At 42.6% G+C, this 14929-nt stretch overlaps 1 protein-coding gene across 1 annotated transcript in view; it reads right to left on the minus strand.

Moving 5' to 3' along the window:
* Positions 1–5938, minus strand: part of LOC147884405 (PRKR-interacting protein) — a 41402-nt gene extending 35464 nt beyond the window's left edge. The window contains exon 1 of the mRNA XM_087398727.1: positions 5530–5938. Coding sequence (XP_087254853.1) covers positions 5530–5763 — 234 coding nt within the window. The 5' untranslated portion in view covers positions 5764–5938. The remainder of the gene's footprint in view (positions 1–5529) is intronic.
* Positions 5939–14929: the final 8991 nt, after the last annotated feature.

The following is a 14929-nucleotide window of genomic DNA, read 5'->3' on the forward strand; positions in this document are numbered from 1 at the left end:
TCCTTTTTACCAGAAGCCTGGCCGTTTTTCTTTTGGAACTAGTTGTCCTTCTGATCCTAACCCGATGTGTTGTTTGACTGTTGCGGGCTTTGGAATCTTTCTAAACACGCTTGGGCTTTCTCCCATTCAGCATCATCTCTTGATTCTGTGCGAGAGTCAGCGCCCACTCGTAATCATGCGGGCCGAAGTTTCAAATGGTGTAACGAATGTTGGTGTCCATGGATTGCTTCATCTTGGCGCTCTCTGTCACGCCCAACTGCTGCACCAACGTGATGACCTTGTTACTGTATGTCGACACAGGCAAACCATTCTGGGAGAGACGAGAAAACTCATTCTCCAAGTTAAGCATATGTTGGGATGCGAGAAAAAGGGCTTTGAGGTCGGCCACAAATGTTGCCCAAACGAAATTCGTCTTTAAAGTTGTTGGGTTAAAATGCTTTACTAGACCAATGTTGCCACTAGGTCACCGCCTCACCCGTAAGATGAGGGGCTGCGAGGTGGACTTGTCTTGCTCATCTTGAATCCTCGCTAACGGAAAATGAGCTACAAAGTGATGAATAAATTGCAAAATTGTTAAATGGTCACACTTACCATCATACTTAACAAAGTTTGGAGTGGACCGAGTGAGTGGTGTCACCTTTGTCGATGACAAAGCTGTGGCGGTGACGGCTGCTGCGCTCAAACTTGCCTGCATAGCGGCTAACATCTATTTGTGTTGGAGAAGCATCGCCTCTTAGTCTAGCTTTTGTAGCCTCTTTGCCTGGGCGAGCTCTGTGCGTCACAGTGCCTCCTCATTTTTGTGTTCCTCACACATCAACAAGAGCAAATTTTCAAAATCTACGGTTCCTCTTTCTTCCAACGGCTTCTCTGCTTCTTTTTCCTCCAAACGTTATTTTATATGGTCCAGCTGTCTTCTGCTTTCTTCTAGCTGGGATGAATGTTCTTCCTGTTGCTATAGGAGGACCCGATTCTGCTCTAGAAGGTTCGCCATCACTTCTTGAGCACTTGGCGGAAGCGGATCTTGTTGGTAGTATTTCTCCTCTTCAAAGTCTTCAAGGGTGAATCCTTTTCCTGACCATTCCATGGCGCTTGATTGTGTGTCCTTTCCGAATCTCAATACAACCATACACTTGCAATAGACAAGCTGGATACATACCGAAGCTCTGATAATAATGTAACATGCAACGGTAACCTGATCGTGTTATTCCCAGCAAGACCTTCTTTAAACCTTTAGCTAGGAATTAGCGTTGTACACCATAGAGAGAGAAATGAGATAAGGGTATAGAGAGAGTAGAGTCAACAACCGATCGGGTCCCTATACCCACTGAGGGCCCCCTCCCCCAGTCAGGGGAGAATTTGCTTTATACTTGGAGAACTGAGAAATACAAAGAACACTCTTCGAAAGAGAACGGAACACGCTTCTGAAGAGCTCACTGTGCACACGTAGAGTAGACTCAAGGACCTGAGAGGCAACGCCGACCAATACGGAGACCTTTATGCTGTCCACACTAACGATGTAGGATTCTTCTGCAAGGCAAGGGAGAGGCTTGTGCTATCCACCGGAATGCACGGTTATTGCGTGAGTGAGAAAGAAAGAAAGTTTATTAAAGTCTTCGGAAGACCGATGGGTCTATGAGACTGTGAAAAAACTGGTACAAACGAGCTGTGGTGGTGGAGCTACTAAACAAGCATCCACACCAATGCAGAATGGTAGTACTAAGTCCTAAGTACAACATAGTCATGTCGGTGGTCGACTATATATCAATCTCATCATCATCATCATCAGGACATCAGGGTGGATGAGGCAATGGGGGCATGAAATTGTCGGCCACTCACAGGTACAGCCTTGGCACGTCTCCTGGTCATAGTTCTGCATCTAATAAGGGCTACCGTGACCCCTGTCGGTCGGGCTCCGACTCTAAACAGGGAGGGGATGTCCCCAAGTGTGATCTCTGTGTCAACCCTCTGTCTGAACTGTCAGGTCACTGGCTCTAGGTCACAGTCATGTCCCCAAGCGTGATCTGTGTGTCAACCCTCTGTCTGAGCTTTCACTGGCTCAGGGTTACTATGTGAGTGAGAGAGTGAAAGCTAGGAGTGATAGATCCTATAAGAGAGCTGAGAGATGACTGAAATAAAGAGCTGAGAATGAGCTGTGTAAAACTTCAAGAGATAACTGAAAAGAGCTGCTGAAACGGACCCCAAACCTTACTCCGTTCGCTGTCCCGACTCCCCGTCTGATGCGCTGTGGGAACACCTTCCTAGAGGGCTGAACTGAATTCTATATCTTTCTTGGAGCACTGTCTATTTACTGGCTTGCACACACACTAATGGTTGTGAAGTGTATACACACAAGTAAAGAAATTTTGATTCTGTAGTGAAACAATTCCGCGTGTAATTCCTAGAAACGCTATATCAGTCTTCCGCTGCGGGATACCCTCTGTATGGATTTAAGTTCTAACACGTGCAACAACATCAGCCCTCCCAGACGGCCACACGAGCGTGGCAGGATTTGCAGCAAATCTCCAGCAGGTTCCAAGAAGAAGGGTGTGTAACCAAGTCAGGTAGGCCATAGTCCTAGTCAAATCTAAGTCAGGTAGGATACAGACCTACTCACGTCTGCTACAGACTGGCCCTCCAGAAGCAGGCTCACAGCCTGGTGGGGTCGGGAATCTGCCTACAGTCGGCCAGATTTGGGGCAGACCCAGCCTATAAAGGGCAGCCAAAGCCTGCATTCAGGGGCAAAAGAGGTTGCAGCACTTCAACAAGCAGCCTTCCTTCCTACAGCCACCTCAGCCTCTCCGTATCTAGTGCTTACCTGGAACCAGAAGATGTAACCCTCTTCCATGAGGAAAGCTTACAATAGTATTCAATTGTCTATTGGTGAATCATAAACTCATGTCTCTCACTTACTTTGGCAACGTCAATAATACATAAACCTCTCTCTTCTCAGTTATTCATGCTTCAGGGGCAAGTATCTAGGACAGGCACAATTAGAGACAGTAATGTAAGTTTTATGCCTGTTACATTGGAAGGTCACCATGAGTACAGAGATGCCAGCAAGCAACACCAACAATGAGGCGGTGGTATCCACACCCCTCACACTTATTACACCCACCGCTCTACTAGCCATGATGCAAGCAATGACGCAGATGCTGTCCCAACAATATGAGGCTCTTATCACAAAGAGCTTAAGGTTATAGCATGCCCATGCCACAGAAGAGCACCGGGATAGGAAGGCCACTAAACAAACAACCGTGATGCCCAACTAGCTAGAGAAGAGCAGAACCGTGAAGAAAGAGAACAAGACAATATTGCTCAAGAAGCAAAGAAGAGCGGAACCGCACACAGCACAGAGAGTGAACTGGACCAAGAAGCTCGTGAAGCCAAGAAGAGGGCAATCCAGCACTGATCTAGTCCTTCCTCTAGTCCAAAGCAGCAAAATCCCGCAAACAAATTCCACCATCAGTGTAGTCCACTAAGTGATGGATTTTCCTGTCAAGTGCATGAAAGCGAGGTTCTTGAACTGGGTTAGTGAAGACAATATACTAAAGTTTTTGCTTGGTGGGACCAGTGGCACACCAAGCACTGCATCACAGATCTGGACAGTCAGATATGATGGGGAGGAGTTACATCAAGGACATCTGAGCCCAATTTTTGCCACCACAGTACATGGCCTGTCTTCATGGTCTAACAAAACGAAAAGCAGCATTGTTCTCATCTCCATCCACCAACTAGTGCAATAATTACAACCTACCTTGCATTAGGACCTGCTGCAACCCAAGCAGCAGTCTCGCATGCACGGCAGAAACTGAACAGGTGCTTCTGAATAATGGCAGCAGGGCACAAGGCCTCTATTAATTTTTATGGTGGCAATTTCGAGGATATGCTTGATGAACACGTGGTTGCCAAGCTCCATCCCCACAGAACCAAGATCTTCAACCTTCACAGTGCACTTGCAGTAACGAATCAGCACCAGACAGTTGCAAGAAGAGACATAAAGCACCTGAAGCTGCATCACTATTCATCAAGCATATCTTTGTCTATCATGGTATCCCAAAGACCATTGTTTCTAATCGAGATAGCAAATTCACAAACAATTTTTTGTAAGCACTATTTGATAACTTCAGTACCAAATTGAAGTTCACTTTTCTTTTCATCCGGGGACAGATAGGCAAAGTGAGCCAAATAAAGTGTTGCTGGAATTATGTTGCAGCTATGCCCATGATCATTACTCAGTTGTAGGAATGCTATCTTCCATGGTAGAATTCACCTGTACCTAGCCATTTTCATTCCTCACAAGGCTAGTATCCCATTGTAAGAAAAACACCCACACCACACTTGAGTTCCATAATTGGTACCAATCAAATGCAGGGATTGCAGACTGACCCTTGACTATTTAGCAAAGAATTTTGACAGTCCCTTGGATGTAGGCCTATGATATGCTGGAGGTAAACAAAGATAAGATGAAGACTCAAAAGGCCTGTAGGATATGTTCAAAAGGACAGCCAAATTTAGTTCTCCCAACAAGCTTCAGATTAGTAGGAATGAAAGTACTATGAAGACAGGGACAAAACCGAAGTAGTAGAACCGAAGGCATTGTCAAGAAGGTGGCAAAAATACCATTAGGCAGCTTGACTCGTGCCAGCCGCAGTGACGGCTCCTGCTTTGCCATGTAGCAGTTCTACTGACAGATGGCACCTGGATAGAGGAGAGATCTTACCCAACACGTGGAGGAGCTCCCTCGAACAGCTAGACAACTTGCTCCTACACATGTCCTCTCAAGATCAATTAAGTTGATATCTCCACTTGTTACCCCCCTCCCACCACCACCACACACACACTTGTTTGAAGCCTCCATACTTGTCCCCAAATCAAACAATTGTCCACGGTCCCTTCACCACTTGGCAGGCAATGGACTGTCCCCTTTAGAGCTCAACCTCCAAGCAGCATCATTGCTTGAGCTATTGAAGCTCCAGAAATATGCATGTTCTAAACCCGTGAGCACTCTTATTGTATAATTACGTTTGAATTTTCTTTCAACATAGTGTTTGACCTTGCGGTTCCCCCGCCCCTCAACCCCCTCCTCGCCCCCTTCCCTCTTACGAAAGGGCAAACAAAGGTCATTTTTTTGTGTCTTCTAGCCAAGCCCGACTTTTGTTCACCTAATGGTGCTATGTAAGCGACGCCACATAGGACTTTCTCTGCTCTCTGGGGCTGTGATGGAGGTGCAATGTACGCGACTCTGCCATACTTCGCTCTCTGGAAGGAAGCCGATGGCAGTTTCTCAGGGTTTAGGATCGGGCAAAAGGTTTGGCACGAACGCACCAACGCCATTAATAGGCTCTCTCGGCAGTAACCTTCGTGTTTATTTTCACACTTTCATTTTAACTACGCTAGCTGGCAATTCAGTCCTGGACAGGCTGAATGTTGTTGTTAAAGATTAGTTAGTAATGTCGGATACTTCAGATGCTTTTCCATAAGCATCGAAAAAGAGAACGTAGTGTCTCTCCTCGTCAAAATCAAATGTACCTGATGGAAGTCTCCTGATCCCGAACCGGCAGAGCTACCCGATGTATTACTTATACGGACGGGAACGTGTTCAATGATGCGCCGGAGCTTGATTTCCAAATCTTCGTCTTCCACTCTGGCAGCAGCAGTATCGGAGGGTGGAGCTGTTAAGGTAAGCTGGAGGTCAGAATCTTGCATAGCCACAATTTGAGTATTGCCATCGGTGTAGGTTTGAGACGTCGTATAGCGAGGCATGATTTCAATTGGGTCGAAGCACGCGTTGAGTGGAACAATTTCATGGATTCAAGCCCACGCAAGCTTCGCAAAACCCATCGATTCGGACTCTTGGACAACGAACAACCTGCACAAAAGATTTTGCTCGCCAAAGTTGAAAAGTGGCTGTTCAACTGATGCACTCGTTTCTTTGAACTATTGTGTTTTACTACTGTTAACGCGTTTTTGGCATGCCAAAGGGCAAATGCCTAAGCATTTGTTTTGCCTTTCTCTGTCTATGAGGGCCTTAAATGAATGTTATCATGGAAGGATAAACTCGAGGGGATTTGGTTGTCCTCATCTAAGGTTGAAGTTTTCCTTACATGAATGCTATCATCTAAGTTTTCCTTACATCTAAGGTTGTCCTCATCTAAGGGTGAAGTTTTCCTTACATGAATGCTATCATTGAATGATAACTTCACATGGAATTTAAAGGTTCTCCTAATCTACATCTCCTTTGGCGCGCCTAGTGAAATTTTCGCCTTGTTAACAATAGCTAGCCGCTTTGGATGCCTTTTATGATTTTAGATGTATTCACGTTTTCCAAATGATGTTCCCTTAATATGTCTAACTTAAGGGGAGACTTGAAGAGGGTGAGCAACAAGGGCAACAAAGAGGACCAGTAATAAAGTGAGGAATGAATGCAAGTACTTGTATGGAGGAGCTGGAGTGTGTCCAAGCGAGGAATGAGAACGATTCAGGAATCGACAACAAATGGCCTATTGAGGAATTTTAAGAGCTAAATGTGACGGTTTGCATTGGGAAGCTGCTAGAACGTGCTCCCCACTCCACGAAGGTCTTCTAAAATCCCTCAAGCAATGAACGACCTATAGCAAAGCCATTGACCACAAGGGTGGAAGTCACCGAGACAACTATTTGGGATAAAGAGGTACCCATGATCGATGTTAAAAATTGGAATCACACTGTGAAGGGAGTGCCCATTGATGGAGGATCTAGAGTAAACATCATCTTTGAGAAAGTCCAAAAGCAGCCCAAGCTGCAAAGTTGAAGCCATCTCCTTTTGAAATTCACATAGAGGATCAAAGGTTAGTGATGTTGAAGGGTACACTCACAGATGTATGCACAAAAATCATGCAATATACTTTGTGATCACATTCATCGTGATCAAGATGGAGAATGAGCAAGGCTAACCAATGCTAGTAAGAAGATCATGGCTGAAGGGAGCCAAGGTTTGGGGTGGTGATAGGTTCACCATTGCACATGACAAGCAAGAGGTGTAAATAGCAATGGTAAAGAGCACCGTCTTAAAGGAATGTAAGCCCAAGTGCCCAAAAGTGGAAGAGGCATACCCTTAGACGTTGAAGATAAGTTACTTAAACTTAGCATTGTGTCAATTGGCCACTATTAACGCATGAGGGTAGCACCAAGAAATGCCAAAGGAAGACAAAGAGCCAAATGGCCTTCCCAAAGGGCTTCACCAAAGACAAAGAGGGGTAGAGGGTAGTCTACTAAGAGCCACTCTATTGGATCACCGAACTAGTGGTAGCAGCCAAATCGTAGAAAGGCAAGCCATCAAGGAAATCGATGTGGGTTCGTAGGAGGTTCCAATGTTGATAAAGTTCCACAAAGAACTTCCCAACAAATCCTCAAATGAGTCCAATAACTCTTGCTAGAGTACGATGGCATATTTACAGGGGAATACATGAACTTGAAGAGGGTACCACTGAGTGTGATCTAGCATTGAATCCCTCTCATCTAGATGGAAAGCCAATTCAGCAATAAGGGTATCGATTCTCAAAGGAACCCAAATATGCCAAGTTGGAAAATAGATGACTAGTTGCTGCGAAGGGCAATATTTATCTACTAGTTAGATTGAAGTGATTGGATGTTTCCTATCATAACGGTGTCAAAGAAAAATGGTAGGTTGAGAGTCTACGTAGACTAGAGAAAGACTAACAAATAGATTATCAAAGACCCATTCTTGATCTCATTCACGAACAACATCCTAGACAAAGTAGCATGTCACAAGGCCTAACTTGACAAGGTCAAATGCCATTGTGAGTTGCGATCGACCTGTCCATGAGAACCCTTCTAAAACATGATGCATAGGGAAGTTCACTTGAATTCAAGGTACAATGACACAACTCCTTCATTCACTTGGCATTCATTCTAGAAGCAATGGTGCTAGTGGAATTACTTGTGTTGAGTCTGCGTGTCATCATTCAACATATGACGGCCAAGAAAACAAACTAAGTAGAGAAGAATCTAAAAACGACAACGCATAGGCAACAAACGATGTGCTGCTTCAACATAAAAGCACTTAACAAGAAGATCCTAGGTAAGCGACACTACATACAATAAGAAACAAGCCTATCTAAATAGGCAACAACCAAATTCCAACAAGCAAATAACCCAAGTGACACAAAGCTAGCTATGAAGGACTACACACAACAACTCAATAGCAAAGCAAATAGTCGATAGAACACACAAGCAAAAGGCTAGGTAAGCAATCACAGAACAAGTGCACAAGCAAGGCTATTGTGATCTTTGACCTAGGCAATGTGGGTAAAACAGAATGAGCATTGACTAACCCAATAGATGTTGGACTAGAAGTAGTTCTACAAAGGTAAACTACACAAGTTGATGAGCCATCAACTATGCGGTAAAGCAAAAAATAAAACAAATGGATAATAATTCCAAGTGATCTTTGGCACTCCATCGATGCCTAAGCTCCATACATGCTCAAAATCACAAAGGATAAGCTACATGGCCTAATGCCATGTGGTAGATAAGTCACCACCATCTGCCATGTGGCACACTACCACATTGGTGGGCACACACAACACAAAGTAACCTCTTGCTAAGCACAATTTTTTTTCTACATTTGCACACATAGTTCAGTCGACACTTTTCACACACATGGCATGTGCATTGATTGCCATATCATCATTTGACTGTTCTTCTTAACAAAATTTGACAAGCCATAACTTTTGGTCTAGGGAGAATTTCAAGTGGTCCAAATAGGAAAAGTGACCAATTTTTTCAGTTCTACATGCTTTGTATAGAATCATCGTATGCAATTAGATTATGCAATTAGATGATGTCAATATTTAAGGAGCTAGATTTGGTAAAATATTTGCAATAAAGGGTATTAAGCACCTCAACTATTGAAAGTCCACTAGGGAAGAGTTCCACAATTGGGCTACAAAATGAAGCACCTCTTAACATACATAAAGATTTGGAAGACTATTAAAGAAGAAATATATAATGCACCGAGTGAGATTTAACATGACCACCTAACAGTAGCAGTAGCTATTCAAGAAAGGTATGCACATGTTAAATACCACACTCTACCACCTTAGGTAGCAATGTATCCACCAAGGGGAGGTGATGAACATTTCTTTTGGTAACTCACATATTACTGCCTTTGGTAGCCAATACATCATAGGTAAATAATAGAGAAAAGGTATGAATGCAAGAGCATGTTGCCATATGGCAAGGAGGCTTTATCCCTCCTATGAGCAAGCAATGTAAGTATTATTCCACTTATATAAAAGGAGGGTGTTTTCAAGTAATAACATATGCAAGCTCTCAAGTCTCTTTATGAGCATAAGTCTCAATGTTTTAACCTAACTGAACTTAAGACTGCACTTGATTAGTCTAGCTCTTCATCATTATATATTGCACTTAGGCTTCACCAACCCTAGATTATCTAGGCAATCCATAGATCCTGAGGTACTCACGTTTGAACATGGTGTGTGTGGTATGTTTGTCATGTATGTGTCCAAAACTTTGAAGTAGACTTGCGGTACGAGAGAGAGAGAGAGAGAGTTGTATAACTATTGTGCTATTAGCAAAAAAATGATATTATATATGCCTAAGCAATAAGGTTGCCTTGTAATAACTCTATGAACAAATGTGATGTTGATTTGGTATGTTTTTCCCTCTTCAATTTGAAGCAACATTAACGATGGTTCTTGGAAATCCAAAGTTGTTGGTACAAGTTGTGTGTTTCCATTATTAAACTTGTGAAAAGAGAGGGAAAGGAGGATGGACTTGCTCTCTCCAAGCTCCACGGACTAGAGGTTACCCTTGAGAAGTGGTGGGATGGACTGTCCTCCATCTACCCCTCAGTCAATTCCCTTGTGGTGGATAAGTAGGTAGTCCCCTCAAGTGGGGTCTTTCCCTTAGATGGGCCTCCTTGCTTCCTCCAAAGAGAGGTGTCTTCTTCTGGCTAATATGCAAGGTGAGAGACTATTCTAGCCTTCCACGTCCACTGCTCACCCCTTCATCTCCACATGAGTGAATAGGTGGGAGCTTCCTTGGAGATGGGGATCTCGAAGCTTTCCAGTACTGGGGCACGACACCTTTACTTTTGATCCTTCCTTTGAATTCTTATTGGAGAATCAAGATTGCCTACTTCAAAGCCTATAGCTTTAAACTCCCCTACTCTTGCAATGTTAGTGAGCCCCTAACCATGTGTGGTTTAGGGTTGGTAAGCTTTCATCCCCATGTCATTTCCTTGTTGAGAACACAAAGTAGAGAGTGAATGTGGGATACAAACATCTCTCTGTCAAAGTCTTTCTAAAAGTCATGGATTATACCTTAAATTTCTAGAGGATTGGTCAAAGGGATGATGATTCCATGGGTTGGTTTTGGTGTGATCGTGTCGTTTCTTACATATGGAATGATTTGCTCTAGATTTTCTAGTACATCTTCAATTGGGCAAGCTGTCATCATCTTTAAGTGAGTCGATAGTGGCTATCACGTGCATCCAATTCATTATTTCATCATCTAGAATTCCTATTCTAGCGGCACTCCTACTCTTATTTGATGTTCTACTTCTAGTATCGATTCCTCATCCCAATTTCTAGCCCTAATTGGTGTTGTATTCCGAGAACATAACTCAATCTTGACTATCTATTGACTATTGGATATGAGCACAATTTTATTGGACAAATGGACTAGTTGTGGATCATGTGGAGCTCTCATCATCCATGGCCTTTCTGAGATGACATCAAACTCTCTTGGGGTGCTTCACTACTACAAAAGTTAGAATGAAACAAAGTTTACCTGTCTACATTGATGGTATGTCCTAGAGGTAAGACTTTAGTTTGGTGTGCTAGGTTGATATTGAAGATTATTTTTTCTAGAATTGGACTACCTTGTACAAGTTGCTAAAATAACATTGGGTTTTGCACTTCCATTTGAAGTTGCTCTCTATAGGTTTCGATGTCCTCAAATTTGAAGGGGATAGTAGCATTACGAGTGCCCTGAGTAGTGATTGAGATCAAGGGCATGATGATCTTTAAGAGTGGATATGTTTTGTCCTCTACACTTCTACCTAGATCTTGATACAAGCCCACAAGCTTGAATTTGTTTCTAATAAGGATCCTAGTGCTACTCTAATTTGTGCACTCAAGGTGGCCTGTGTGTTCAAGGGATCGTCTGACTCGGTTCTTACTTAGGTGAGTTAGAATTGGAAGCTAATATTGAGATTCTATCGATATGTTTTCGAGGTCCTATTCCTATAAACTCAAGTTACATGGGGGATTTCAATTCTTTCATGGTTGGCCCTATGGTAGCAAGTGAAGCCTTTGGAGAATTTGGGACCATCTTCCTTCTTTTGCTCATTACCTATGCAGAATTGAACTCGATCATACACTTCTAGTTGGTATCAAGATTGAGGTACTATCCTAGATTAGATAGGGACATCAATGATGAAGCTAATGAGGCTAAGCTTGTATCAAATCCTTTGTTAGATTTATCTTTCTTAACTCTTGCCTTCTTTATCCTTATTGACCTCCTCTTTTGGGATGAAGTGGTGATTGTTTGATCCTACCTGAAGATGCGAAGATTTCTTCTACCTTGGAATTCTTCTATTGAGCTGATTGCTACCTTGATAGAACATTTAGATGCTTTGCCTAGCTCATTATTTCCCTTATTCTCGCGGAGAATCTTGATTAGTTGTTCATCAAGTCAAGGTAAATTCTATCTTATAATTTTTGGGAGCATGTTTACAAGTTTTCTCAACTTGATCTTGATGTTTCATGTATAGACCCAAAGTACTTACAATATCTTTGAAAACTTAGTGCTGCATGTATAGTATTGGGAACTTTGAGGCATATGCATACCACAATGCCAAGTTGTCTAGATGGTAAGCAACCTATACCAATATACAATACAAATTTAAAAAGAAACAATACAATTTCATACATTGTGTGTAAGTGCCTTTGTGCATGTGCACAAGCTCTAGCTAGAAGCCACAATCTTGATCTTTTTTGTGCACTTGTATAAATATTCATCAATGAAAAGCATGGATTTTGCATTGAACTCATTGAGTTGTTGCTCCCTAATCTTGGCTGTTTGTTTAATAATTATTGCATGCACCTTTTTAGTGGGTGCATTGGAAAGCAATACTAAAATGTCTCCCATAATCTATGGTAAACTACTAAAGTCCATGGTACAAACCACAAAATCATTGAAGCACCAATTCAATACATGTTTGGCATTAGGCCTAACCACAAGCATTAGTCCTTTTAGTAGCCAAGCGGAACTAATATGTAGATATGTTGTTGCCCCCTATGATAGGTCTTGAGCAAGATGCCGTTTTCCTTAGGGTGAAGAGCCTTTTTTGCCATTTGAGGTCGTAAGTCAATAACAATTCCACCATTTGCGATGGTGCAACTCAGCTAGATGTTAGTTCTCATGGTTCTTTTGCTATTTCTAAAGCTTCTCTCTCAAGCCCCTACACTCGTGCTATGTATGGCACTTGTGATGGTTCTAATGCTTCCAGATCAAGTCCCTATGCTTTTACCACCTCTGCCACTAGTCTATAACCAATGCCACCCTCCGTTCTTGTGATCCCCAAGTTGGCATTTTGATATTGCACACTATTAGACGTGCCATCCACACAAAGAAAGGAAAAGAACAAATCATTAATGGTACCCATCACTGTTATTGCCTTCCAACCTAGTCGCCCACATCAAAATTTCCATCTTGTATGGTCATAGCATTTCTAGATGCATTCCCATCGTATGAGGTTATTACCTTACCATTACAAGTGTAGAGGTGAGGACTTGTTCACCCATGCCCTCTATACTATTGCCAACATCCATAGTAGTGATTCTCAAATTGGAATTCCAATCATATCGAGTATCTAGATGCTCCTCAACCTCCATATCAATTCCCACATGGACATTGAAAATTTTCTTCATGATTGATTTCAAAATAGGCTCCACATTATTTGTAATCGAATCCATATTTTGCTCCATAATAGCTATTTCAAAATTAGCATTCCCATTGTGTTGAATACGAAGATGCTTCTATGTTCCCATCAGAGTCAATTCTATAATGGATAATACTCCATGTACCTCAAGTTTGATGCTCGTGGTCATGCCCCTCATGACTACACCTCTCATATCTCGATCTATCAAAGGTCTATGTTTTCATGTGAGCCTCTCAATCTCCATCTCTCTATAGATCCAATCTTGTATTAAGAGATAATCAAGGGAGGGCATGCTTAGCTTTCTTGCCATTATTACTATCAAAGTTTTCAGAGTGCCTCTTGTAGCCCTGAGATGATCTTAGTCTATTGGAAAACGTTTGAAGAATGTGGATTATCAAAGAACAATAAATCCAGACCTGAAACTCCATGCACACACTCATGCACACGTGCACGTGCGCACGCGCGTGCACACACACACATGCACATGCGCAAACACACACGTGTGCTTGTGTGTGTGTGTGTATGTGTGTGTGTGTGAGAGAGAGAGAGAGAGAGAGAGAGAGAGAGAGAGAGAGAGAGAGATCTAGTGAAGAAATTGGAACAGCTTAGTCTTTGTTTTCTCCCTTGGCTATTACTACCTTTCCCATGACCTTGCCCCAACTTGATCATTTGATGTACCAATTATTGGTAGGAATGAGTAGGAAAGCTTTAAGTCATAGTGAAATTGTGTTGTGTACATAATATGATGCCCTAAGATAGCCAAGGTACAAGCTGTGAAAGTTGATTGTGAAAGCCAAAAAAAAGGGAAGGGAAATCAAACAGCTCAATTTACACAAAAACAAGAGGCCAATGAAAGGATTTAGGGTTTATGAGAATCTTATAATGGAAAGACAAAAATATAGAAAGAAATAAATCTTAATGTCGTCCAAAGGCCTCATGGGCCTATAAGACAAAGTGCATCAAGAGAAGGAACTCATACAAGCCTTTGTCTAAGGGCCTTACTAAGTACTATGCTAAGCTAAAGAGCTTAAGAGCTCAAACTCAAAACCAAAACTCAAAAACTTAAAAATTGAGGCTCAAAACACGAAACCCAATGTTGTAGAGGCTTTTTGATGGGCTGTAAAGATGTCTTGGATCTGCGTCTATCAAGTTGTCTATCGCTTGGCGTCTTGTGGTGCAATCACCTCCTACTACTATCTGATCTATCTCGATAGCGTGTCCCCGTGCCGTCTCATCTCAATTAGATAGAGCCCAAATCTAGTCATGGAAGTGGATTAATTATGAGAGTGAACCAAAGGCGTGCCCTCCCTAAAAGAGGTAGGGGTATTGTCTTCGAACTTCAAAGTAGGGTGGGTAGGCACACAAGAAGTACTCATATATCTTAACGTCCCCCAGCGTGCACAACCTATAGATCCATTGCTCTTTAGGTGTGCTTGCAACTCTCCTTGTCTCAAACCTTAGCTGATGGGACAAGACTCGGATCTGACCAATAGCAATACTCAGTGCATGTGAGACTTCTCTATCCTCTAGGAACTAGGGTTTGATGAAGAGTCCATCCTCCATTCACGATAGAACTAGATCTTGGTGGGGAACTCTTGGTCCCCCCCGGAGATGGATGGAGATGGAGGAGATTTAACTATATGATATGGTTAATCTTGTCTCATGGGATCAACTCGAGTAGTGCAACCATGCTATATTGAAAAGGGGAAAGGATGTCCATTTGAATATCTTGACTGAAAACTATGTGGATACAGGTGCATACGATATTGTGTTGACCCTGCTCTTTGCTAACCATTTGGACAACTCTAGTGTCAGCCTTGACAGGTCTCGAGTTGTGTATGGCCCAAACTCTATGGAGGAATGTCACTGGAGTCGTGTCATGGTGGCAAACATTGCTTGTAGTATGTGACACTTAGTTACTCCAAATCATCTTAGTTACCTATAGCCACTCAAATCTCT

Source organism: Dipteris shenzhenensis, chromosome 27 (assembly GCF_047967505.1).
Source record: "Dipteris shenzhenensis isolate YYH24624 ecotype China chromosome 27, Dip_SZ_1.0, whole genome shotgun sequence".
NCBI classification, from domain to species: Eukaryota; Viridiplantae; Streptophyta; class Polypodiopsida; order Gleicheniales; family Dipteridaceae; genus Dipteris; species Dipteris shenzhenensis.